Genomic DNA, 24,566 nt, shown 5'->3' with positions numbered 1-24,566 from the left:
GCGGGAATCTGCGAGTTCCGCGCACGCCTCCGCGCGTCGGGTTCAGCGCAGTCTCCGGCAAGTGATCGACATGTCGTCCCCGCAGACCCCGGAGGATGGGCAGGGCGGTGGCGACCCCCCCGGGGACCTTCGCAGCGTCCTGGTCACCAGCGTGCTCAACCTCGAGCCGCTGGACGAAGATCTCTTCAGGTAGCCTGCCGCATCTGGCCCGCACCCCGCACTGGGACAGATGCTTCTGATCTCGACTGCACCACCCCGTAGCCTTCTGCTCGTAGTCTCCTGGAAGATGGGCTCTGCGTGGGATGCGGGCTCTGTCGCCATTGGGAGAGAACTTGTTCCTGACAGCTGCCCTCGCTGCCTGGGCTTACTCCCTCTCCACGCAGGGTCTGCGCAGCGCCACCCCTAGGAGGCCATGGCCCTCTGGGCAAATAAAGTGGTGACTTTAGATATCCTTCTCAGCAGCTTCCCATGTCTCTGGGAACCAGTCTAAAGAGGGGTGCGATTAGTCCAAGGGCTAATCAGGTTTAAAACGTACCCTCAGCTCCTTGCATATTCACTGTCCTTTCCCTCTTACAAAACCCATCCCCACCACCACTTGAGGTGTGGTAGCTCAGTACTCATCCTGAGGCCTGAGCCATTTTCCTTCCCCACACACCTTACATTCTTGACTGCAGCTGGGGATTTTACAGTTTGAGCCTCCAAGGCTCCTATTGGCTTATTGGGAGCTATTTAGGGTGTTAACTTCTCTTCCCCCTACTTAAGAAATTACAAATAACTTCCTGGAGGGCTATTTACAATGCACTATATAAAAATGCCTAGCTGGTTTGGGCCTTGGAAAGCCAGAGACCCAAACCCTTCAGCCTCCATAAGGTTCATGCACTCGGCAAGCCCCTTTCACCTCTGGGCCCCTAGTTTTCTCATCTGCACACTGAAGGGATTACACTTGAAGACTGAGGGCCCTTTGAGCTCTAAACCTAGTTCTTGGGTTGTCAAAGTTGGGGGGGGTGTAAGTGGCAGGCCTTGATGCAGTCCACCCTAGCTCTTGGGGCTCATCGTATCCCAAGGCCGTCAGAGGCTTCTGCCTTACCCTGGTATGGGCAGTGAAGACATAATAGACCTGGGGTCAAAAGACCCAGCTACTGCTAAGGATTAGCAATGTTTACCTGGGTGACCTTGCTAAAGTCACCTTCCCTCTCTGATCCCTATTCTCTACTAAAATATGGGGGTTGGCTCCTTAAAGTCCACAGAAGGGTTAGGCAATCCCCAAGGCCTTGAAGATGTATGCTGTCACGTAGAATGATGTAAGAATATTTGGGGAAAGGGCTTTTACCATATTCTCAAAAGGATCCCAAACTCCAATAAAGTTACGAGATCTGCACTAGAAGCTCAATGATTGTCACAGGATTTTGGCCCAACCTTAAAGTCTTTCCTGCTTTCTCTTTCTCCCCATAGAGGAAGGCATTACTGGATACCCACAACCCAGCGGCTGTTTGGGGGTCAGATCGTGGGGCAGGCCCTGGTGGCTGCAGCCAAGTCTGTGAGTGAAGACATTCAAGTGCATTCCCTGCACTGCTATTTCGTTCGGGCAGGTAAGCACCCCTTCCCCTGCCCCCAACCCAGCCCTGGAGGCCCAGCAGCCACTTCTTCCTGGCCTTGGGGGGCTGATTTAGGAGAGAGAGAGGACTGGGAGGAGACAGTGGGGGATTGAGGGTTGATCTCCATCCACAGGGAAGCCTGGAGAGGAACAAGGCCTGGGTGGAGCCAAGAAGAGCCTTAGGCCTCACAACTGCTTGTTATCTGGCCCCAAAAGACACAACACTGGCTTAACTACTCCCCGTGGGTCTTTTGTTCATTGTTTACAAACCTCTAGTAAGCACTATGCTGGAATCCTGAGCAGTGCGGTAACCTCTGCTAGGACTGTGGAGGTAGGCGCCTTGCCTTGGAGAAGGAAGAGCACCGGCCTGGGAATCCAGAGACAGTGGGTCTAGTTTCAGTACTAATTAGCCATCATGCCACCTTGAGCGAGGTTACACCCCTCCCTGAGGCTTGGTTTGCTCATCTCATCAGAAAAATGGATGAGGGCGGGACAAGAGTGTTTTCTCCAGATGATCTCAGCAGCTGCTTGCAGCTTAAAGGAGCAAGAAAGTAATCTTTTAAAACCCAGGCTCTCCTTTGAGAAACAAAAATCTCACTTGCTATCCCTCCCTTTCCCTCACTCCTAAGGCAGATGTCCCCAATTTTAAGAGTCACACTGCCTTCTGCATAGTCCCATCAGCTGAGAAGAATGTATGGAACTTAACAATATGTGATTCATATTAAGAAAACAATAGTGAGGTTTTCCCCTTCCTTTTACAAATATAAAATATAGTGTGTGTGTGTGTGTGTGTGTGTGTGTGTGTGTGTGTGTATAATCTCTTACCTTTAAGCCAATTGGGGGCAAAAGTGTCCTCTATTTCTTCAATTTGGTTGCAAGCCCCAAAGTGCTAGCCTTTTGATATTGCAATCCTTCTGTGTCCCAGATATTATGCTAACCACTTTACAATTATGATCTCATTCTTATAAAAATCCTGAGAGGTATGAACACCATGATGATCCTCATTTTATAGACGGGTAAACTGCTCAGAGAGGTTAAGTGTCTTTGGTAAGGTCACACAGCTAATTAGCTAGGATTTGAATGCAGGGTATCTGGCAATGTCCCTTCTGTTCTGCGCTGTTGAGAAAGAAGAGTTCCACTTGTACTGAGAGCATCCTTATGACACGGTCTGGTGTTCTCTCTGTATCTGCAGTACACGGACCTTAGCAGGCCTCAGTCAGTAGCTACCAAGCAGAAAAGGAATGGAGAACGAGTAGCAGAGGTGCCTGTCCGGCCATGGTGATGATGACAGGCTCACTGTGGGGCTCACTCAGCCTCACCATGTCCCTGTGTCCCCTACAGGGGACCCGAAGGTGCCAGTTTTGTACCAGGTAGAGCGGACACGAACAGGGGCGAGCTTCTCAGTGCGCTCAGTGAAGGCCGTGCAGCATGGCAGGCCCATCTTCATCTGCCAGGCCTCCTTCCAGAAGACCCAGCCCAGCCCCCTGCAGCACCAGTTCTCCATGCCCTCGGTGCCCCCACCGGAAGAGCTGCTTGACTACGAGACCCTCATTGACCAGTACTTAAGGTGAGAGACCGGGAGGCTCAGGACAGTGTTCAGACTGCAGTTGCTTCCTGTTCGTGGGTCATGAAATCCTTCAGTGTGTCTTGACTACTTAAAAATATGGACTAGGAAAGATGATATTGGAATGTATTGTGTATAGTAAAGGTAAGAATCCCTTTGTGATAGGTTAGGTTCAGTTGTGTGTGGGTCAGGATGTAAAATGCGGGCTTATGATTCAGCCAATTCAGGTACAGTAGTTTTACTGGTTGTTAAAATATTGGACTACTACTTCTTTTTTTTTTTTTTTTTAACTACTTGGCAAATACTCACCTCTCTAGTCCCTGAGTGACTACCCCTTCAAGGTCACATGATCCGGCAGCCTAGGAGGTAATGCCTGGCAGGGTGAGGGTTCCTGCTGCCTTTGCCTTAGTGTGTGTGAAATATTTTAAATGTCACCTGGTAAAATATATCTCTTACTTAGAGCACAGTTGATAAAGTCAGGGAAATGCCAGGGCAAGAGAAAGAGCTCTGGCCTCTGACAGGACAGACACATGGATTCTGGCCAGGGCTGTGCTCTGTTAGCGCCCATTTGCTCTGGGACTCTGCCCAACTCCCCAGCCTCTCAGAGCCCTGCTTCTTCATCTGAAAAATGTATGTTTCTGCCCCGCCTACCTCTCAGCTGTATGAGGGAGAGTGCCTCGGTCTTTGCTGGCTGGGGAGGCAGCAGGGTGTGATGGGGCAGGTGTGAGTTTGAACCTGGGAAAGGTCTAGGTTCAAATCTAGACTGTCTCTGCTAGCTGTGTGAGTTTGGGCAAGTTGCTTTCCCACTCTGAGCCTGTGCCCTCAATTATAAAATAAGGCACTTAAGTGTTCAGTAAATTGTAGTTATACAGTTGACTGACAGGAATAAGCTTGGAGCCTGGTTTATGGTCGGAGCTTAAAAATGTTTGCTGTAATGTTCTTAAAGGTCCCTAAATCTAGAGCTGTGTTGTCCAGTAAGAAAGCCATTAGCTACACAGGATTAAATTAATTAACACTAGGTAGAATTAATAGTTCTGTTCCTCGCTATTAACCACACTAACCACATTGCAAGCACTCAGTAGCCACATGTGGCTAGTGGCTACTGCCGTGGACAGTGCAGATACAGAACATTCCATCATCCCTGAAGGTTCTATGGACAGTGCTTGAGAGGATAGGGCTGAAAATGGAAATCCTGGTGCGCACTAGGGTGGCTGTTACTGGGTGAAGGGGCTTCCCTGGAAATGGCTCTTTTCCCCATGGACACAGTGTTCCCAATTGCTTAGGGTTAGGTAACTCAGTCCCAGTTGGGCAGCCTGGTTGCCAAGTGTTTGGAATAGTGAAGTGGTTAAGAGTATGACCCGAATCAGGCTGCCTGGGCCCAAAGCCTGCCTTTACTTCCTCAGCAAGCTACTTGGACTCTGTGCTTATTTCATGTCATCGGGGGAGGGGGGGTGACCATTGCAGCTGTCTCACATGGTTGTTGTAAGGAATGGGTTAATGTGGGTGAAATGCTTAGAACGGTACATATTGGGCTGCGCCTCATGACTACATGCATTATCTTGTCTTCTCCACGGTGTTTATTTATCAGGTAGGTTACTGTCATTATCCACATTTTGCAGATGGGAAAATAGGCTCAGAGAGATTACTAATGTGCAGAAGGCCACATAGCTCATAAGAGGCAAAGAGTGGCTTCAAATAGTTGACGCTTCTGCCTGCCAGAGGAGAGGGAGACTTTCAGGCTAAGTCTGGACTCCTTCTGGAGGAAGGAGGGGAGTCAGAATAAACAGTTCCGAAGATAAGCTTCCCCTCTCTGTGGGTCTCCTCAAGTCCCTCAACCCTTTACTTTCAGGGACCCTAACCTCCAAGAGAAGTACCGAGTGGGCCTGAACCGGATTGCTGCCCAGGATGTGCCCATTGAGATCAAGCTAATAAACCCATCCAGCCTGAGCCAGCTGCAGAACATGGAGCCCAAACAGATGTTCTGGGTGCGAGCCAAGGGCTATATTGGTAAGAGGACCTCCTGGACTGGAAGAGAACACTCTCCAGGGGTCTAGGCCTGCATATTATTTGCTCTGTGTGGCCTTGGGCATGTTACTTCCCCCCTCTGGGCCTATTTCCTCATCCCCATGATGGGGAATTTGGCTCATCTTCTCACCGGGGCCCTACTAGGCCTTTGCATGGGGAGAATGGGAGGTGACTGTAATCCTAATGTAGGCCCTTTCTGGGAAGGGCAGGCACACTGCTAATCTTAAGGTGCCTGTGTGGGAGATTTGGGGAGTGAGGGCTCCATCCCTGCGTCCCTCTCCCCCATCACATACACCTTGGGCCAGGTGCCCTCGTGCAGTGAACAGTCTGCATAGCTGTGCACGGCAGCCCCTGTCTCCCCCACCTCCCTGCAGGTCCTGAGCTGTAGAGGCCAGGAGCCCAGGGCTGATGGGACCGGGACCTATTGCAGGGGAGGGCGACATCAAGATGCACTGCTGCGTGGCTGCCTATATCTCAGACTATGCCTTCCTGAGCACAGCGCTGCTGCCCCACCACTGTCAGCATAAGGTGCACTTCATGGTCTCTTTGGACCACTCCATGTGGTTCCACGCCCCCTTCCGAGCTGACCACTGGATGCTCTATGAGTGTGAGAGCCCCTGGGCTGGTGAGTGTGGGGCCACAGGGGACAAGGGCACTGGCCTTGGGGTGGCAGGGAGCCTGCTTTCTTGGGTCATGCTGTTCCCCACCCACATTCTATGGGGCACTGCACAGGTCACTTTCTCTCCTGCCCCCCCTAGGCTTTGGCATCCTTATCTTCAAAATAACAGGGTGAGGCCAGAGGACGGGACACATAATCAGCTCTTAATTTCTGTAACTGCTGGGAATATGGTCTACTTTATCTCAGAGACCCCAGTTCTAGTCCCAGAATCACTTCAGAATCTCTGTCTGATCTTGGACAAGTCCTATCTCCTCCCCGAGCCTCAGTTTCCCCATTTATTTTTTTAAAAATATATTTTATTGATTTTTTACAGAGAGGAATAGAGAGTCAGAAACATCGATGAGAGAGAAACATCAATCAGCTGCCTCCTGCACACTCCCTACTGGGGATGTGCCCGCAACCAAGGTACATGCCCTTGACCGGAATCGAACCTGGGACCCTTGAGTCTGCAGGTCGACGCTCTATCCACTGAGCCAAACCAGTCAGGGCAGTTTCCCCATTTAAATAAACAGTTGTATTAGAGGAGTAGCCAAACCTGGTGGCCACTTCAGGGAGCTTTTTAAAAATTGATTTTCAGATTCTAAGATTCTGACTCTGCAGGTCTTAGAAGAGGTCCAGGAAACTATATTTTTAAGAAGCTCCCTAAGTGATTCTGCCGATTACCCTGGTTGGCTCAGGGCACTCTACGGTTTCTAAAGGAACCTCTGCTGGGACACTCCTCATCAGAGACATAGAGAATCCCAGGCTCGTTCATCAATGTCTGCTGCCAGGGCCCTGGATTCCTTTCCAAAGAAGTACTTTTCAAATGAAAACTGTTTTGTAAAACAGAGACAAAACTTAAGGGGCTCTTTATACTCAGGGAAGGGGGACTCTTACGTACCAATAGCATCAAAAATAAACAAAACAAGCAAACTAACCAACAAACAAAAAGTACCAATAGCATCACAATACAGGATCAACAACCTTGAAGTTAGGATACTTGGTTTTGGCCTGATTCTTATGGCCAAGTTCCTGCACCTCTCTGAATTTTAAGCTCATCATCCAGGAAAGGGGACAAACCCTTCTTCACTTGGCTGTTGTGAGGACTAAGTGAGCTGTACTACATGGAAGGGACCCGGCACCAACTCAGGCCCGAGGCTGACAAGGGAGAGGAAATCTGCAGGTGCGGAGGAAGGGGTGGCCAGACTTCATGGCCCCAGGTCCTCTCCCTTGAGCTCCTTTGTCCCCTCGGGGTTGGGGTGCTTTTCATATGATACCACCCTGGAGGGACTGGTTTGATTTATTATAAAGGGAACTGATGGGTTTCCTAACACAAGTGGCCAGAGGCCGGTAGATCTGCTTAGCCAAGCTACTGATGGAGACTGTTCTCAGAACTCCCACTCTGTGATTGTGAGGAAGCCCGAGGACATGTAAAGTGCTTTTAAACTGTTCTGTGGGGTTCCCATGGCTACCCCATGACTGAACACGTTAGGCTCATAAAGGGGCACAATACGCAGTGTGCCCTTGTGTGGGGCAGCCCAACTTGGACTGCACCCTTCTTAAGAAGCCCGCTTGGCTGTGCTAAAGGAGAGAGAAGGCTGTTCTTACCCTTCTCACCCACAGGTGGCTCCCGGGGGCTGGTCCGTGGGCAGCTGTGGCGTCGGGACGGGGTGCTGGCTGTATCCTGTGCCCAGGAGGGCGTGATCCGAGTGAAGCCCCCGGTCACAGAGAGCAGGCTGTAGCCAGAGGTACCAGCTTGGCCTGGGCTTCAAGGATCTCCCTTCTTCCCCCACTCCTGAGGCTAGGCAGGAATTACAGTTGAGGGCTGGGCTTTGTCCCTCACCCAATAAAGAGGCTGCTACCACTGGACCTGCTGGCCTTTCTTCCCTGGGCCAGAACTGCAGCCTTCCCGCCAGCCATCAACTCCAAGACTCCCGAGTCCTGGCCCTTAGTCGTCTCCTTCACTGGCTTGGAGGCCCAAGGAAAAGGGAACACTGACCCTGGCCTGGGGCATAGCCCCAGCTGTGCATTTGCTGAAGAGAGTGCATCAGACTTCCTCCCTGCACCATCCCAGGTCCCAGGCATCCCCATCCAAAGCTTTTCCTGGGCCCAGCCCAATAGAAGAGCCACGTTTCCTCTGTCTGCTACAAATTCTTTGTGTTACTCCTAGGGGTTCCCAACACCTCCTACAGCCTCCCAGCTGCTGTTCAGGTCCTCATCCTTCATCGGTCCCCCACCGCTGCATCCTGGGGCAGTGCCTCTCCCCAGGGTAACCTTAAGTCTAGGCAAGATTAGTCCAGTACCTCCTTGATGAGCAATTCTTTGAGACTGGGGGGTGGCGTGGGGGTCAGGCCTGCCTCCTGCAGGACCTGGAGCCGTGCCTCTGATTGGCGTTTATCCAGGCCCAGGCGCCAGGAGAGCCGGACATGGGCCTCCAGAAAGGGTGCTAACAAAGGATGGGGGCTCTTGTCCCCCAGCAGCTGAAGGGCCCTCTCACAGCATGCCCGGGCCTCCCCAGGGTCCTCCATCTCCTGGTGGCACACAGCCAGCCCAGCCAGGGTCAGCAGAGGGCGATCTGGGCTGGAGAGGGTGCCCAGCTGGGCCTGAAGCTGCCAGGCATTGGCCCAGAGCGCCAGAGCCTCACGGTAGAGGCCAGTGCAGGTGAGGCTCTGTGCCCTCCGCAGCTCCGGCAGCACGAAGAAGTCCTGTAGGTCTGGGGCATGGCGCAGCTCGGGGACTGCCTGCAGGTGGCTCAAAAACTGCTCAAAGGCCCGGCTGCGGCGGGCAATGGTCTCTGCAGTGAAATTCCGGCGCAGGCGCTTACGGGGGAAGGAGATGGCAGCCATGGGGCCCCGGAACTGCCGCTGCAGGTTTCGGTGCAACCGCTCAAAGTCTGAGTAACGGCGAGAGATGTGGGCTGGCTGGTGATCTGGTGGCCCTGGCCCCATCACGGCGAGGGTGTAGAGCTGCAGGGAGGGTGGGGGTCAGGGCAGGTGCAAATTGTCCAGGGGCCCCTTCCTTCCCCATACCCACACTTCCAGCTCTGTTGCCCCCCCCTTCCCTTTACCCCTAAGATTGGGCCCAGGAAGGTGGGAGCTGCTAGGGCAGCAGCTAGGGAGCCCAGTCCATCTTACCTGAGGCTCGTCTGAAATGACCCAGGCCCAAGGCAGCACGGGGAGAGAAAGACAGAGATGAACTTCAGTGCCTGGAGCTGCTGCCCTTTTGCCCTTCCAGAAAGTACTCCCTTCCTATTAGGGCAGTTAGCTCTTCTGACAGCCCCTCCGGAAAACCAGGGGTTCGTGGAAACCCAGGCCAATTAGCCTCTGAGCCAACGTTTAGGAGCTTTGTTCTACTCTTGACACAGAGCTCCCACATCCCTAGCCAGGTTATTCCAACCCAGACCTGGAAGACAGGTCTTCAGACACCCCAGGAATGACCACGTGAAAAGTACAATGGCTCAGACTCACGTTCTAACCCCAGGCCAGCTACTCCTCACTGTGAGTGACATCAGCCAAGGCAGTCCCCCTCCAGTCAGTTCCTTCTCTAGTGGATGACCTGTTGGCCCAGGTCAGTGTTTACTCAGGTGTGGGATGTGTACAAATGTTAGTCCTGAGGTTTTTAGGAGGTATGTGCTGGAGTAATAACACTGAATCACAGGCAGGAGGTGATTCCCCCCTAGTCCTCTTTGACTCTTTCTGACTGCAAATTGAGCACTTTCACACGGCTCAGCTCCATTTTCAGAAAAGAACCAGGAAATGGATCTTGGGTCAGGGCCTTCGGGCAACAGCATCCAGGCAGGGCTTAATGACTTTTTCACTGCTTTTATTTTTACGGGTATCTTCTCTTTATGGCAAGTGAAGCTTTCCACATACAGTATGCTATAAAGTTGTCTTTTAAACTTACTTAAGAAAAAGATTTCTTTAAATAAAAATGTTAAACAGAGACTGGTACAAGCAGCATTCAGATGGGACAAGAATTGTGAAGGTGGTACTGGAATTGAGGTTTGGGGAAGAACACTGAAGGAGATCACCATGAGACTTCCCCCAGGTCTGAGAACCCAAACATGGATTAATCTATAAGAATGCTAAGCCGCCGAAACCGGTTTGGCTCAGTGGATAGAGCGTCGGCCTGCGGACTGAAAGGTCCCAGGTTCGATTCCGGTCAAGGGCATGTACCTGGGTTGCGGGCACATCCCCAGTAGGAAATGTGCAGGAGGCAGCTGATCGATGTTTCTCTCTCATCGATGTTTCTAACTATCTCTCTCCCTTCCTCTCTGTGAAAAATCAATAAAATATATTTAAAAAAAAAAAATGCTAAGCCAACAGGTTTAAAAAGGGGATTAGGGAACCTCCTTTAGTATGTTAAAGGCATACTAACAACAAACCCAGATGTTTTTCTCGAATTTGTTCTGTGAAACTACCAGTATTATAGCCACCTCTGGTCAATTAGGTTTGCCTGTTCTATCCTTTTCTCAGAGATTCACAGTATACTTTAATATTAAGGATTAAAAAGTCAAACAGTAAAGGAATTTTATTTTACTCTTCAACTCTGCATTCCCAAAACATAATGACTGCAAAATCTTTCTTTTAAGGAATAGTTATTAACATTCCAGGAAACTTGTTTTCTTTTTTGTTAATCGTTACCCGAGGATATTTTTCCATTGATTTTTAGAGATAGTGGGAGGGTGGGAGAGAGATGGAGAGATAGAAACCAGGTCCAGGGATGTGGAGCCTGCAACCGAGGTACGTGCCCTTGACCAGAATGGAACCTGGGACTCTTCAGCCTGCTCTATCCACTGAGCCAAACGGCTAGGGAAGAAAACCCATTTTCTGTAGAACACACTTCAGTAAGAACTGGTCTATAATGATCCCTTATGTTACTTTGGCTTTGATTTTTATTTTTTGGCACCAAACCATTTTATATCCATTATCTCATCTGTGTTGTGCATGGACCTACAAACCAGGAGGTCACAGTTTGATTCCTGGTTGGGGCACATGCCCAAGTTTCGGGCTCATTCCCTGGTTGAGAACGTGTAGGAGGCAGCTGATCAGTGATTCTCATCATTGATGTTTCTGTCTCTCCCTCTCCCTTACTCTCTGAAATAAATACAAATATATTTTAAAAAATAAAACATAAAAAGACATCCCCCTAAGCCACAGAGCTGGGAAATGGCCCAGCTGGGATTTAAAACCAGGCTGACCTAACTCCAAAGCCTGTGCTCTAACCCCCGAGGAGAAGTTCAATCAGAATTTAGGGTCCCCTCTGCACAAAGGAGGTGATTTGTTTCCCCAGACACTGGCCAGGGCATACTTGGCCATCCTGCTCCCAGAGTCATCCCCATACTGCCTTGTTTCGCAGCTGCTCCTTGATAATTGATCCTTGGGGTCCCCTTCTATGCATGATGCCTGGCCAGGACTTTTGCCACTTAAGACTTGATTATCAATCCCTGCTCAAATCGAGGCAGTCACCCCGTGGGTGTGGCCCTTGTTTACTAGTAGCAGCAGGGAGGGGTGGAGAGGTCCAGATGTGGGACAGGGCTCCAGGCCCCTTCCTGCTGAGTCAGAAATGGAGGAGGGTGGTGAGGAGGAGGGAAGTGAGAGGAAGGGAGCTGCTGCCGCCAGGACCAGCCAGGTCAGACTGGGTTTCAGGCTGGCCGAGAGAAGACCTGGCAGGCTTCACTTTCTATGTCAGTTTCTCCTTTCCACAGAGAAGAAACAGGGACTCCAGATTCTCCCCCACATTGCTCTTCACTAAACCCCCCTAAATGGAGCCCTTACAACAAGATTATTCTGTGCAGGATGGGTGCTTGAGAACTGACTGACCTGGGTTGTAAGGAGGCCACAACAGGCCCTAGATGCCAGGCATTTTCAATCCAAAGGTAAGTAATAATAAGGGAGCTAATTTTTTATTTTATTATACATTTTCTTTGAGCACTTCATAATGCCAGGCACAGGGCTAAGGGCTTTCTGTGCACTGTCCCATTTAATTCCTGTGACTGTTCTTGGCATTATTCCCATTACTCAGATGAGGAAAAGGTCATAAAGGTTACACAACTCACCCAAGGTCAAACAACTGGGACTTAAATCAAGTTCTGCATCCAAAACCCATTAAAAAAACAACAACAAACACTAACCAATGCCACTTGGGTCTCAAACCTGATCCACATAATAGTCTTTCCTCTGTACCTTGCATCTTGCTACATTTTGCAAAACCTTGGGGGGGGGGGGGCGGCGTAGGGGCACACACACCAGTTCTTATTTTCAAAACGAGGAGAGGAGACAGGCCCACAATCCTTTTTTACTCAGTCTCAAAGAAGCTGTCAATGGGGATGTAACTTGCTCAAGTTACATCCCCATTCTGCCCTCAGTTTCTCCATCTGTAAAATGGGGGCAGCCACTTACAACTACACAGCCAGGAAGTTGGAATCTTCCCTACTTTGTCTTAGATAGACTTGTAGACTCACAACCAGGGGTTCCTGAACCCGCACTCACCACGTACTTGGAAGGGGGGTCCTTGACCACGTTGGCACTGGTCACCTCGAAGAGCAGCCGCTGGGGCACCAGGGTGTTCCGGGACTTCTTCCAGAAATCCTGCAACTGCCGTGCCAGGAGCTGACTGCTCCGCTGCCCATCGGGAGAGGGGTTCTGTTCTGCATGAGCACATGACCAGTCCCATCAATAGGCCTGGGGCCGGGGTCGACATACACCATGGGCCATGACCTCACGCCTCCCAACAGGTGACAATAGCTTTATCCCCATTCGTCATAAATGGAAATTGAGGGCCAGAGAGAGGCTGGATGCCAAACGCCGTGCTTGGCAGAGAGTAGGCGCTAAATAAATATCTCCACCCCAAACATCCCTAGCGCATTCATTACATTTCTATCCGACTGTACGTGGATGCCCAGCAACCCTGAGATGGGTGATTCCCCACCTGACACCGCGAGGGGAACCTTGGTCAGAGAGGCGTTTGACTCTCCAGGCCACACAGCCAAGTGGCGGCTGGGACCCTTAAAGAAGCGCCGACATTTCGGAGTTTAGCAGCATCAACCCGGGGCTCCATTGGGTGGGGGCCCAAGGGCGCTCCGGGGTTCCCGCCGCCGCCTCCGCACTCGCCTGCGTCCTCTCCCGACGCCCGGTCCCCGAGGGGCAGCGGGTCGGGGCCGGCCACCTCGTCGTCCTCCTCGTCCTCGTCCTCGTCGTCCTCGGCGCTGGTGAAGCTCAGGGTGCCGCTGAGGCGGGAGGACAGGCCCTCGGCGTCGTCGTCCTCCAGCTCCGAGCTCTCCGGGAACTGCTCGGCCTCGGGGCCGGCGGCCGCCTCCGCGGGGCCCTCGCTGGCCAGGGCGTGCCGCAGCCGGAGCAGGAGCCGCGAGGCCATGGCACCCTGCGGGCGACGCCGGCCCGGGTCGGGCGGCGGGAGTCAGGCCAGGCCCCCGCGGAGGGGCGGGGCCCCGGTCGGGGAGGAGGCCGCCGCGGAGCAGCCGCCCCCGCCCGTCCGGGTCCTGGGAGCCCCAAGACTCAGCTCCCGCCGTCCTCCCCGCTCCCGCGTCGCCCGGGGCCGCGCCCTTCCCGGGGGCACCGGGACCTTCCCGCGTCTCTCCCCCCCCCGCCTCCCCGGTGCGTCTGTACCTTCTGAGCCCCGCGGTGCACTCAGGGGCGCGCCGCTCCCCAGGGCCCGGGGGCCGCCTGGGCGCCTCCCTGAGCCGGCGGGGCTCCGCGGGGCCCAGCCGCTCCGGGCGCCGCTCCGCAGCTTCCTGCCCCCGCCCCGCCCCGCCGGCCCGGAGCCGCCGGGAATCCGAGCCCTGCGCTCCGGGAAGACTTGGAATCCTGGGTAGGCCCGAGCGAGCCCCAGCCCGCGGGGGCACCCCCTCCTGAGCCCTCCCACCCTCCGCCGAGGCCCGGGCCGGTCCCAATCTACCCCCAGTTCCCAACCAGCGCTCTCACTCTCCTGAGGCATTTGACGGTGGAAGCCCATCTATCCGGTGAGATAACTGAGGCCAGCAGCAGACACGTGATCTGGGTTGGAATCTGACCTTGCTGAGCCTAGATTTTCTCCTACATAAAACAGGGACATGAACACCAGTGCTGATTTTGCAGCTCTTGTATGGACCCTCCCTAGTCCAGTGCCTGGCACAGAGCAGGGACTTGGAAATGATCAGTTACATGATTTCATTTCTGCGTCATTCACAGACTTTTACAATCTCACCCGAGCCTCACACATAGAAGTAGGCAAACGGGGAAACAAACCCAAAGACCGTTGCCCAGCCACACAGCTTGCCAAGAGGTTTGAGTGCGGGGCTCTGCAGCGCAGGCCTCCTGAGTTCCGAATCCTGTTCTTTTCCCATGAAGCTGGCAGGGTAATGTCAGCAATTCCGCTGGAGGGCTGTTTTATCTTTTTTAAAAATATATATCTTATTGATTTTTTTACAGAGAGGACGGGAGGATAGAGAGAAACATCGATCACCTGCCTCCTGCACAGCCCCCACTGGGGATGTGCCTGCAACCAAGGTACATGCCCTTGACCTGAATCTAACCTGGGACCCTTCAGTCTGTAGGCCCAGACTGCTCTATCTACTGAGCCAAACCGGTTAGGGCTGTTTTATCTTTTATCCAGAGGACAGCAGCAGGCTGAGAATTTATTGTTGCTGCCTGTCAGAAGGCCCAGATGTCAGTCCCTACCAGGGCCTAAAAGGGCAGATATTGCTAGTTATACTAGGGAACAAATAAAGCCAGGCAGTAGTCCCTATGCATTTTGAATGGCAGGGGAGAGTGAGTCCGGGGAAACAGATTTGGTGGAAAACACACTCCCTGCCCTCCCCGCCTGCAGAAGGGACAGGGCTCCCATTTCTTGAGGTTCCATTGTGTCATACATCCTGTTCTAGGCACATTACAGGAGGTCACACCTCACCTCACAACATCTTGGGGAGGGGGTTGTTACTGGACAATACTGTTTCATTGTCAAGATGAAGACGCCCAGCCTGTGTGGCTCAGTGGTTGAGCGTTAACCATGTTAACCAGGAGATTTGATTCCGTGGTCAGGGCACATGCCCAGGTTGCAGGTTCCATCCCTGTGTGTGGCATGCAGGAGGAAGCCAATCAATGATTCTCATCATTAATGTTTCTCTCTCTCTCTCTCTCTCTCTCTCCCTTCATCTCTGAAATCAAATAAAATTATATATATTTTTAAAAAGATGAAAGACTGAGGCAAATTGACTTTCCCCAAGTCCACAACTAGAAAACAGGGGAGCTGGGATTTAAGGCCAAGTCTGTGTAATTTCAAAGCCTAAGTAGTCTTCATTCAGCTTACCAGCAGGGTGCTGGGGCAAAAAAGCACAGTTCATTCATTCAGCACTCATGCATTCGCCAAATGTTGGCTAAATCTTAACTTGTACTTTGGCATATGCATTCTAAGTCTGGATACAAAGCAAAAACCATGGGTTGTTGGGAAGGTCACTCAGAAATCTGGACTAGCACTTTCATTTTCCAGATGGGTGAACGGAAGGGGCTTACCCTGGGTCATACACACAGGGATAGAACAAGGAGATCTCAGGATGTCCTGTATTCTTCACTATTCTTAGATTCTGTATGAGTGTCTTCCTACCGTCTCTGAGAGAAGGTCATCAAATCCTGCTTGCATATATTCAGTAACAGGAAGCTCATTACCTCCTGAGGTTGCCCGTTCCTGTTGTTGCTCAACCATGAGTCTTAAGAACTTCCTCCTTATATTGAACCAGATGCCATTCAGTTCAGTTATCCTTACAATATTTTATTGAACAAGTGCTGGGTGCTGGGGAATGCAATGGTGAATAGGACACCGTCTCTGGAGGAACTTAGAGCAGGTCTTGATTATGTGGCATGCTCAGTGCTATGACCGAGGAGACCCCCCTGGCCTGGGTGTAGGGGAGAAGTGATCCTGGAGAAAGTGATGTTAAAACTGAGAAAGATGATAGGGAAGTAGGTAGATGAAGAAAGGGAAGATGGGAAGTCCTGGAAGAAAAAACCCAGCATGTGTAAAGGCCTGGAGGCATGAAGGGTGATGCTTGGAGCTGTGCTTGAGTCTGACCAGGGGTAAGTAGGACCTTGCTTGGCTGCACTGAGTTTGGACCTTACCTATTTCCCTGAATAAATGAAAGAGCAGATTAATGAACAAATGATTGCCGAGAGTTCCACACACCCTGTTCCAAAGGGATCAACTGGTTCTACTGGTTGTGTCCACATTGGAATCTCCTAGTTGTTGCTGCACCTTGGCCCCCTGCCTGGCTGGGGAGGCCTTATTTAGCCTGGCCTGGCTCCGCTGAGCTTTCATTAGGAATGTCTATATATAGGGGAAGAGGGCAGCCCAGTTGCCACTGTCCATCTGCCTTCCTTGGTATCCAGCCCCCTTTCACTGGCCCCAGAATCAGCACTCGGTTGTCTCACTGCTCTTTCTGTTGACTTAGCCATTCAGCATGAGCACTGCCTACCCCCCAACACCCAGCCTGGACCCTGTGGATTCTCAGGCAGGACTCCCTTGGGACTTAACCTGATCTACCCACCCCTTCCCTCTCCAGACTTCTTCACTGAGCTCTGGCAAGGGGCCACCTACCCCATCATCTACTTAGAGAAACTTCCCCTGGTCCCCTTTCTCCCCAAGAATGTCAGTCCCAAAAATCCTTTCCCTGCAGAAGGTAAACTTGAGCCCTAACTGGTTTGGCTCAGTGGATAGAGTGTCAGCCTGTGGACTGAAGGGTCCTGGGTTTGATTCTGGTCAAGGGCATGTACCTTGGTTTCAGGCTCGATCCCATGTAGGGGATGTGCAGGAGGCAGTTGATGTATGTTTCTAGCTCTCTACCCCTCCCCCTTCTTCTCTGTAAAAATCAATAAACTATATTTTCAAAAAAGGAGGTAAACTTGAGAAAAGAATCTGCTTTCAATGTTGATTTCTCCTCCAAGTGCACACCCTTTTTCCTGGACCCCTACAGACATTTCTCCTTCTGGATGGGTCTGTCAAGGACTGTCTGTCCTAACTTCCCCTCAGTCAAGATTAATAAGAATCACCAACATGACTCTAGTCCTTTATGATTTACAAAGCTCCCCAATAATATTTGCCACCTCAGAGGGTGAGTGCTAGATGAGATAATGTGGTTAAAATGCTTAGCACAGCCTGTGGGATGTCGGAGAGGTTCAATAACTGTCTTTTCCCCCCTCCTCCTGCCCTCTGCCCCTTATCATGGTTCAAAGACAAGACATTCCACTTGCCAAGCCCGAATCCTATGTAACTGGCGCAAGCTAGGTGATTTATACCCAGGCTCTCATATGCTACAGTCTCTCTGAGGGAGGTTATGACGAGCCCCACCTCACAGATAAGGAAACTGAAGCTCAGGGCAGCACTGGGTTTTGGACTTCAAGGCTGGTGCTTGCCCCATCCTACGTGTACCCTCACTTTTCTCTACTCTGATTGTCCTTACCCGTCTTGGAGCAAGTGTATTTTTAGAAGGAAGGTCGCTAAGGCAGTGGAGCAGGGCGGGTTCTCCTCACAAGAATCTAGAACGTCAAGGCCTGCCACCTGCTCTGAGGCTTCAATTTCTCTGCAAGGGCCCTTGGCTAAATTAGGTAATGGGCTAGGACACTGGAAGGAGGGGGAGCTCTCTGACCCCAGGATCTGATTGGCTAGGGCATCCAGTCCTGGGGAGCAAAGAGGTGGGAGGACAGGGTGCCCCTACAAATCCCAGGGGCTGGAGCAGGCCAGAACATCTTTGGGTGGTGGAGTACAGAGGCAGTGGCCTGCAGCAGAGGAGTCCCTGTGAATAGCAACCATGGTAAGGACAAGAAGGGACTTCATCCCTTTGCTTGCTGGAGCATTTCTGGGCCTCGTTCAGGCCAGATCTGGGTGCTCTGTGGCGCAGTAACTTGGACCTTTGAAGATGGAACATGATGGTTCCAAAAACCCAGGAGGAAGCCTGGGAAGAAAGCCTTGGACTTCTCTTGAAAGGGCAGGGCTGGGATGTGGTAGGCATTGCCAATTTCCTGCAGACCTTCTGAGACTTCCAGCAGTGCTGGCCACAGAACTGTGAGGGGTGTATGTGTCTCAGCTGGTGTCTACCTTAGCTCGGTAGAGATGGAGACCCCCAGGGCCAGAGTGAGTCACCCTCGAAATTGGTGGCCAGGACTTGCTGGAAGCCTGGCCAAGCTCTCCCAGGGTCAGTGAGACAGAGGCTCCTCTGGAGATGGGAGCTCTGCGGGGCCTTGAGCCAGCTCAGGTGCAGGGACCCAAGAACTCCAATATGATGAGGAGGGGCAGAGAGGTCAGACCAGAGTTAGGGAGACCTCAGCCTCCCAGAGAGGGGTTCTGACTTGGAGCCATCACCTTCCTCTGAGATCCCTCTCCCCACTGCACCTCAAGGAGTAACTAAACGCTGGAGGCCAGCTGTTGTTGTCCTCGCTAGACTAAAATTAGCCTGTCCTCCTGGCATGGGCAAGGAGGGAAGGAGGATGGGTGGCAAGGAGGAGGTCCAGCACCCATTGAGCTGAAGAACATGGATGCTTCTGCCCTTCACCACCAGCTGCAGCCCAAAGCCCCTACCCAAATGCCTTGGCTTAGATGTGATCAGAACCCCCCCCCCCAAATATTATTTTTACCCCCACAAGGCCCCCATCATGTTCTGCCCCCCATGAATGGCATTTACTTCTGTGACTGCACCATATGAAGGACACTTAAAATCTCCGTCTCTGGCCCTAGCTGGTATGGTTTGGTGGATAGAGCCTCGGCCTGCAGACTGAAGAGTCCCAGGTTCGATTCCAGTCAAGGGCACATGCCTGGGTTGCAGGCAGGATCCCCAGTGTTGGGCGTGCAGGAGGCAGCCAATCAATGATTCTCTCTCAACATTCATGTTTCTATCGCTCTCTCCCTCTCCCTTCCTCTCTGAAATCAATAAAAAAATATATATATATTTAAATATATTTTAATGATTTTTTACAGAGAGGAAGGGAGAGGGATAGAGAGTTATAAACATCAATGAGAGAGAAACATCGATCAGCTGCCTCCTGCACACTCCCCACTGGGTATGTGCCCACAACCAAGGTACATGCCCTTGACTGGAATCAAACCTGGGATCGAAGAGTCCGAAGGCCCACGCTCTATCCACTGAGCCAAACCGGCGTTAGGGCAATAAAAATGTATTTTAAAAAGCTCTGCATCTCTGCAAGTTCCCAGAGGGGAGGATTGATGTGTCTGACTCTGCTCGGTGGTCCCAGTGCTTGGTGTATGGGCTTGACGCTTAGTAGGTGCTGCGTTACTGACTTGAGAACGTTTACTGAGCACCTATTCAACTAGGCACTGTTAGGAGCTGGGAAAATGGGAACATCTTGCTGGAATGGGGTCCATTTTATAAGGTCCTTTCACAGCCCTGATTCCATTTCATCCCTGAAAAGGTTTTGAGAAGAGTTGAGGGGACGAGGGGACATTAGGTAACTTGCCCACGGTGACTGGGGGGCTGCTGACCTGACCTCCGGCTGACAAGTGCGAAAGCCTTGGGCACAATCTGTTCCCTCTCTAGCTCTCCAGACCGGCTGGGGCTGTGGGAGCGGCAGGAGGGGTGGCGGGTTTGGAGCTGTTCTCCTGGAGGACCGAGGGCGCGCCAACAGGTGGGGGTCGAGGGGGCCGGGTTAAGGCAAGACTGCACCTCTGACTCCGTGTCTCCTGCAGACCGACCAGCAGGCTGAGGCCCGGTCCTACCTCAGCGAGGAGATGATCGCTGGTGAGTGGGGCGGGCAGGCTGTCCGGCCGTCTGTCTGTCTGTGGGGGTGATGTGTACTGGGGGCGTTTGGTTCCCCCGGGGGTGGGAGGGTGGTAGATGCGAGGCTGGCTCACTTCAGCCCTCTGCCTCCCTTCCCTTCGCAGAGTTCAAGGCCGCCTTTGACATGTTTGACGCCGATGGCGGCGGGGACATCAGCGTCAAGGAGTTGGGCACGGTGATGAAGATACTGGGCCAAACGCCCACCAAAGAGGAGCTGGACGCCATCATCGAGGAGGTGGACGAGGACGGTGAGCGCGGAGCCCTCTGAGCAGGGCGCCAGGGTGCTGGGGCGAGGCGAGCACCCCCGGGGGACTCGGGCTCAAGCCCCTCTGCGCCCCGCAGGCAGCGGCACCATCGACTTCGAGGAGTTCTTGGTCATGATGGTGCGCCAGATGAAAGAGGACGCGAAGGGCAAGAGCGAGGAGGAGCTGGCCGAGTGCTTCCGCATCTTTGACAGGTGCGCTGGGGACCTCGTCCGGCAACAGGACGCGGAGGTTCTCTGGGTGAGGGTCCGGGAGGCGGCGCCCTGCGGGGGCGGGGCGAGCGCCGCCGGCCCTGAGCCCGCCCTGCGGCTCCGCCCCCAGGAACGCCGACGGCTACATTGACGCGGAGGAGCTGGCGGAGATCTTCAAGTCCTCAGGGGAGCACGTGACCGAGGAGGAGATCGAGTCCCTGATGAAAGACGGCGACAAGAACAACGACGGCCGCATCGACTTCGACGGTCTGGGCCGCGGGAGCGTGGGGGGCGGGGCCCTAGACACGTGGGTGGGTTAGGGCGGGGCCAGAGCCACGTGGGTGGGTTAGGGCGGGGCGCGAGCCAAGCGGGAGCGTGGGGGCGGGGCCCGAGCCACGTTGGGGCGTGACCCGAGTCGCGCGGGAACGTTGGCGGCGGGGCGCGGCGCAGCCTTGGGGCGGGGCGGAGCTTGTCCGCGTTCCACCCGCTGGGGGTAGGGACCGCGGCCGGTTTCGTGCAATTCAACGCTTCCCCTCCAAGGTACCCCCCGCCCCCGGCGTGGCCTGACGCTGCACCCCGGCGCAGGCTCCTTGCCCTGAGGGCACCCCTGACGTCTGTTCCTCCCCCTCCCGCAGAGTTCCTGAAGATGATGGAGGGCGTGCAGTAAGAGGTCGGCCCTCGCTCCGCCGAGACCGCGCGGCCCTCGGACGTAGGTGCTCTCCCCCACACGGTGTCATCCCTGTCCGAGAGCGTGGCGCGGCCCCTTCTCGAAGGAATAAAAGCAAACGTTGCAAAGCGCGTGGCCTGAGTGAGGGGAGGACCGAGGAGCGGGTGTCAGGGGCCGCCTGGCTGGGCGCGCTGGGCAAGGTCGCGGCCGGCCACCCGCAGCTGGCGCTGGACGTGGGCACCTTGGCGGCCTTGTTGCCTCGGCGCAAGGGGGAGGCTGCGGGGGTTTCTATCTGAGTCAGGATGAGCTGCGGTCCGCGGGTGAAGGCGGGGCTGGAGGCTGGATTGGGGGCGGGGTGGAGTGTTGACACTTTCACTCCCCACTGTCCCTTCTTTCTGGGGCGCAGGCCACCGGGCTGGGAGTCGGGGAGTGGGGTTTCCATCCATCCCAGGCAGCCTTATTCCCGCTTGACCTGTTCCACTTGGTCTGTTCTGAGCGCTTCTAGGTCTACTGGTGATGGCAGGGGAGGGTGGGGACTCAGCCAGGAAGGAGGGTCTGACCTCATCATCCATCTCCACCCTGGATCCCTGCCTCCGCCTGGTCCCCCAGCTCTTGGGCCCCTCCAGTGCGTTCAACAGAGGGCCATCAGCATGATCTAGCTAAAATGAGATCTGGCCTGACCACTCCCCGGTGGAAAGGACTTCAAGGCTCCCCATTGCTTCTAGAATCAAATCCAAATTCCTTCCCCTCCCTCTGTCCCTTGCTTCCCACAGCTGCTTTTTTCCGCGTGGGCTCCAGCCACCCTGGGCAATTTCTCATTCCTGCTATGGACAGTGGGGGTGCACTTCCAAGCCTTTGGCCTTTGCACATGCTGTTTTCCTTCTTTGGAATGCCCTTCCTCCTCTAATAAGTCTGGCAAATTCTTCAACCCAGTTCAGACAGATATCATCTCCAAGATACCAAGATCCAGCTCAGATACCATCCTCCCTTCCTTTGATACCTGCCCTCATTGGCTGTGAGCTAGCTTCCATAGTTCTTTGTACATAACCCAATTATAGCAGGCACCAGGTCACAGCTAATCAAGTGCAGTGGTGGCTTAGCTTTAGCCAGGTGACCTGCGTTTGAATCCCCACTGCTGGAGACAAATTAAACCACTCTGCTTCAGTTTCCTAACCTGTAAAATGGGGATAATGATGGTACTTACCTCTCAGGGTTGTGAGAACGAGTTAATGTATGCAAAGTGCTGGCACATAGTTTCAGTGTTTAATAAATAGTATTATTAATATCATTATCATCATTCTTTTCTTTTTTCTGAGAGAGAGTTGTTTTTGTTTTTTTTATGAGTTTATTTGAGCCAAACTGATGACAATTGCCAGGAAGCAAGACCTCAAATGCTCTGGCTCATCATTTTTGAAACATTGAACTCCACTGCTCCTCATTGCTACAGCCCTCCCTCTCCAACTTCTTTGTGTTCTCACCTCCCATTCATGTTTCCCAGTTATTATTTCACTCAGGATAAGTACTGGGGGTTATAATCATCAGGATTGGTGCCTACTGTATGCAGGGCTCTGTGCCTTGCAGGCATTGTCTCATTTATCCACACAACCCCAGAGGCACATGATCTAATAATTATCTCCATTTTTTTGAATTGATTTTAGAGAGGGAGGAAGAGAAACATTGATTTGTTGTTCAACTTATTTATGTGTTCATTGGTTGAGTATTGTTGTTGTTGAGTCTTTTAAACATATATATATATTTATTGATTTCAGAGAAAGGAAGGAAGAAGGAGAGAGAAACAACAATGATGAGAGGATCATTGATCAGCCTGCACCAGGCATGTGCCCTGAGGACACTCACCTACTGAGACACATGGGCGGGGCCTTTTTTGTTGTTAATCCTCAACCAGGGATATTTTTTCATTGATTCCTAGAGAGTGGAAAAGAAGGGGTGAGAGAGAAACATCGATGTGAGAGAGACTCCTAGATTCGTTGCCTCCCGAGAGAAGCTTAGGGATCAAACCTGCATTCCAAGTACATGCCCTTGACCAGGAATCGAACCCTCGACCCTTTGGGCCTCAGGCTGACAACTCTAACCACTGTCCTAAGCCAGCCAAGGTCAGGACTGCATTCTTTTCTCTGTGTTCTTATTCCCAAGCATGTAGCCTTTACCATGTAGTTACTCAACTGTATAAAGTGAATAGGAATAATAATAGTCATACTTTTAAAAAATTTTTTTAAAAATATATTTTATTGATTTTTTACAGAGAGGAAGGGAGAGAGACAAAGAGTCAGAAACATCGATGAGAGAGAAACATCGATCAGCTGCCTCCTGCACATCCCGCACTGGGGATGTGCCTGCAACCAAGGCACATGCCCCCGACTGGAATCGAACCTGGGACCCTTCACTCTATCCACTGAGCCAAAACGGTTAGGGCTGTTTTATCTTTTATCCAGAGGACAGCAGCAGGTTGAGAATTTATTGTTGCTGCCTGTCAGAAGGCCCAGATGTCAGTCCCTACCAGGGCCTAAAAGGGCAGATATTGCTAGTTATACTAGGGAACAAATAAAGCCAGGCAGTAGTCCCTATGCATTTTGAATGGCAGGGGAGAGTGAGTCCGGGGAAACAGATTTGGTGGAAAACACACTCCCTGCCCTTCCCGCGTGCAGAAGGGGCAGGGCTCCCATTTCTTGAGGTTCCATTGTGTCATACATCCTGTTCTAGGCACATTACAGGAGGTCACACCTCACCTCACAACATCTTGGGGAGGGGGTTGTTTGTTACTGGACAATACTGTTTCATTGTCAAGATGAAGATGCCCAGCCTGTGTGGCTCAGTGGTTGAGTGTTAACCTGTGAACCAAGAGATTTGATTCCGTGGTTAGGGCACATGCCCAGGTTGCAGGTTCTATCCCTGTGTGTGGCATGCAGGAGGAAGCCAATCAATGATTCTCATCATTAATGTTTCTCTCTCTCTCTCTCTCTCTCCCTTCATCTCTGAAATCAATAAATATATATATATTTTTTAAAAAGATGAAAGACTGAGGCAAATTGACTTTCCCCAAGTCCACAACTAGAAAACAGGGGAGCAGGCCAAGTCTGTGTAATTTCAAAGCCTAAGTAGTCTTCATTCAGCTTACCAGCAGGGTGCTGGGGCAAAAAAGCACAGTTCATTCATTCAGCACTCATGCATTCGCCAAATGTTGGCTAAATCTTAACTTGTACTTTGGCATATGCATTCTAAGTCTGGATACAAAGCAAAAACCATGGGTTGTTGGGAAGGTCACTCAGAAATCTGGACTAGCACTTTCATTTTCCAGATGGGTGAACGGAAGGGGCTTACCCTGGGTCATACACACAGGGATAGAACAAGGAGATCTCAGGATGTCCTGTATTCTCCACTTTTCTTAGATTCTGTATGAGTGTCTTCCTACCGTCTCTGAGAGAAGGTCATCAAATCCTGCTTGCATATATTCAGTAACAGGAAGCTCATTACCTCCTGAGGTTGCCCGTTCCTGTTATTTTTTAACCATGACTCTTTATTTTTTTTAAAGTTGTTTGTGTTTGTAGGCAATCTTTTTTTTTTTAATATATATTTTATTGATTTTTTTACAGAGAGAAAGGAAGAGGGATAGAGGGTTAGAAACATCGATGAGAGAGAAACTTGGATCAGCTGCCTCCTGCACACCTCCTACTGGGTATGTGCCCACAACCAAGGTACATGCCCTTGACTGGAATCGAACCTGGGACCCTTCAGTCCGCAGGCCGACGCTCTATCCACTGAGCCAAACCAGTTAGGGGCTCAACCATGACTCTTAAGAACTTCCTCCTTATATT

General features: G+C 52.1%; 3 protein-coding genes across 6 annotated transcripts; 2 read left to right on the top strand and 1 right to left on the bottom strand.

Moving 5' to 3' along the window:
• The first annotated feature begins 3 nt into the window (after positions 1-3).
• On the top strand, positions 4-7,710 carry ACOT8 (acyl-CoA thioesterase 8). Its single transcript, XM_036321231.1, has 6 exons — positions 4-189; positions 1,453-1,589; positions 2,936-3,161; positions 5,008-5,165; positions 5,614-5,808; positions 7,465-7,710. The coding sequence occupies exons 1-6, from the start codon at positions 71-73 to the stop codon at positions 7,581-7,583; spliced, it is 954 nt and encodes a 317-aa protein (XP_036177124.1). The 5' UTR covers positions 4-70; the 3' UTR covers positions 7,584-7,710.
• SNX21 (sorting nexin family member 21) lies at positions 6,692-13,895 on the bottom strand. Of its 4 annotated transcripts, XM_036321226.1 has the most exons (5): positions 13,467-13,894; positions 12,954-13,221; positions 12,333-12,490; positions 8,976-8,986; positions 6,692-8,807 (listed from the first exon to the last, which is right to left on the bottom strand). In XM_036321226.1, the coding sequence occupies exons 1-5, from the start codon at positions 13,810-13,812 to the stop codon at positions 8,133-8,135; spliced, it is 1,458 nt and encodes a 485-aa protein (XP_036177119.1). In that variant the 5' UTR covers positions 13,813-13,894; the 3' UTR covers positions 6,692-8,132. The 4 variants fall into 4 exon arrangements, with proteins under 4 accessions (XP_036177119.1, XP_036177120.1, XP_036177121.1 ...); XM_036321227.1 differs by lacking the exon at positions 8,976-8,986 and having other exon boundaries at positions 12,340-12,490; positions 13,467-13,895; XM_036321228.1 differs by lacking the exon at positions 8,976-8,986 and having other exon boundaries at positions 13,467-13,605.
• A 3,588-nt stretch (positions 13,896-17,483) lies between these two features.
• Positions 17,484-20,864, top strand: LOC118662630 (troponin C, skeletal muscle-like). The gene is made up of 6 exons (XM_036321232.1): positions 17,484-17,635; positions 19,522-19,573; positions 19,717-19,860; positions 19,955-20,069; positions 20,197-20,333; positions 20,702-20,864. Exons 1-6 carry the CDS (start codon positions 17,633-17,635, stop codon positions 20,731-20,733), a joined length of 483 nt encoding a protein of 160 aa, XP_036177125.1. The 5' UTR covers positions 17,484-17,632; the 3' UTR covers positions 20,734-20,864.
• The last annotated feature ends 3,702 nt before the right edge of the window (positions 20,865-24,566 follow it).

The sequence above is a fragment of the Myotis myotis genome, unplaced genomic scaffold, assembly GCF_014108235.1.
Source record: "Myotis myotis isolate mMyoMyo1 unplaced genomic scaffold, mMyoMyo1.p scaffold_m19_p_9, whole genome shotgun sequence".
NCBI classification, from domain to species: Eukaryota; Metazoa; Chordata; class Mammalia; order Chiroptera; family Vespertilionidae; genus Myotis; species Myotis myotis.
The sequence above is the reverse complement of the archived record's forward strand: the minus strand, read 5'-3'. Positions and strand labels throughout refer to the sequence as shown.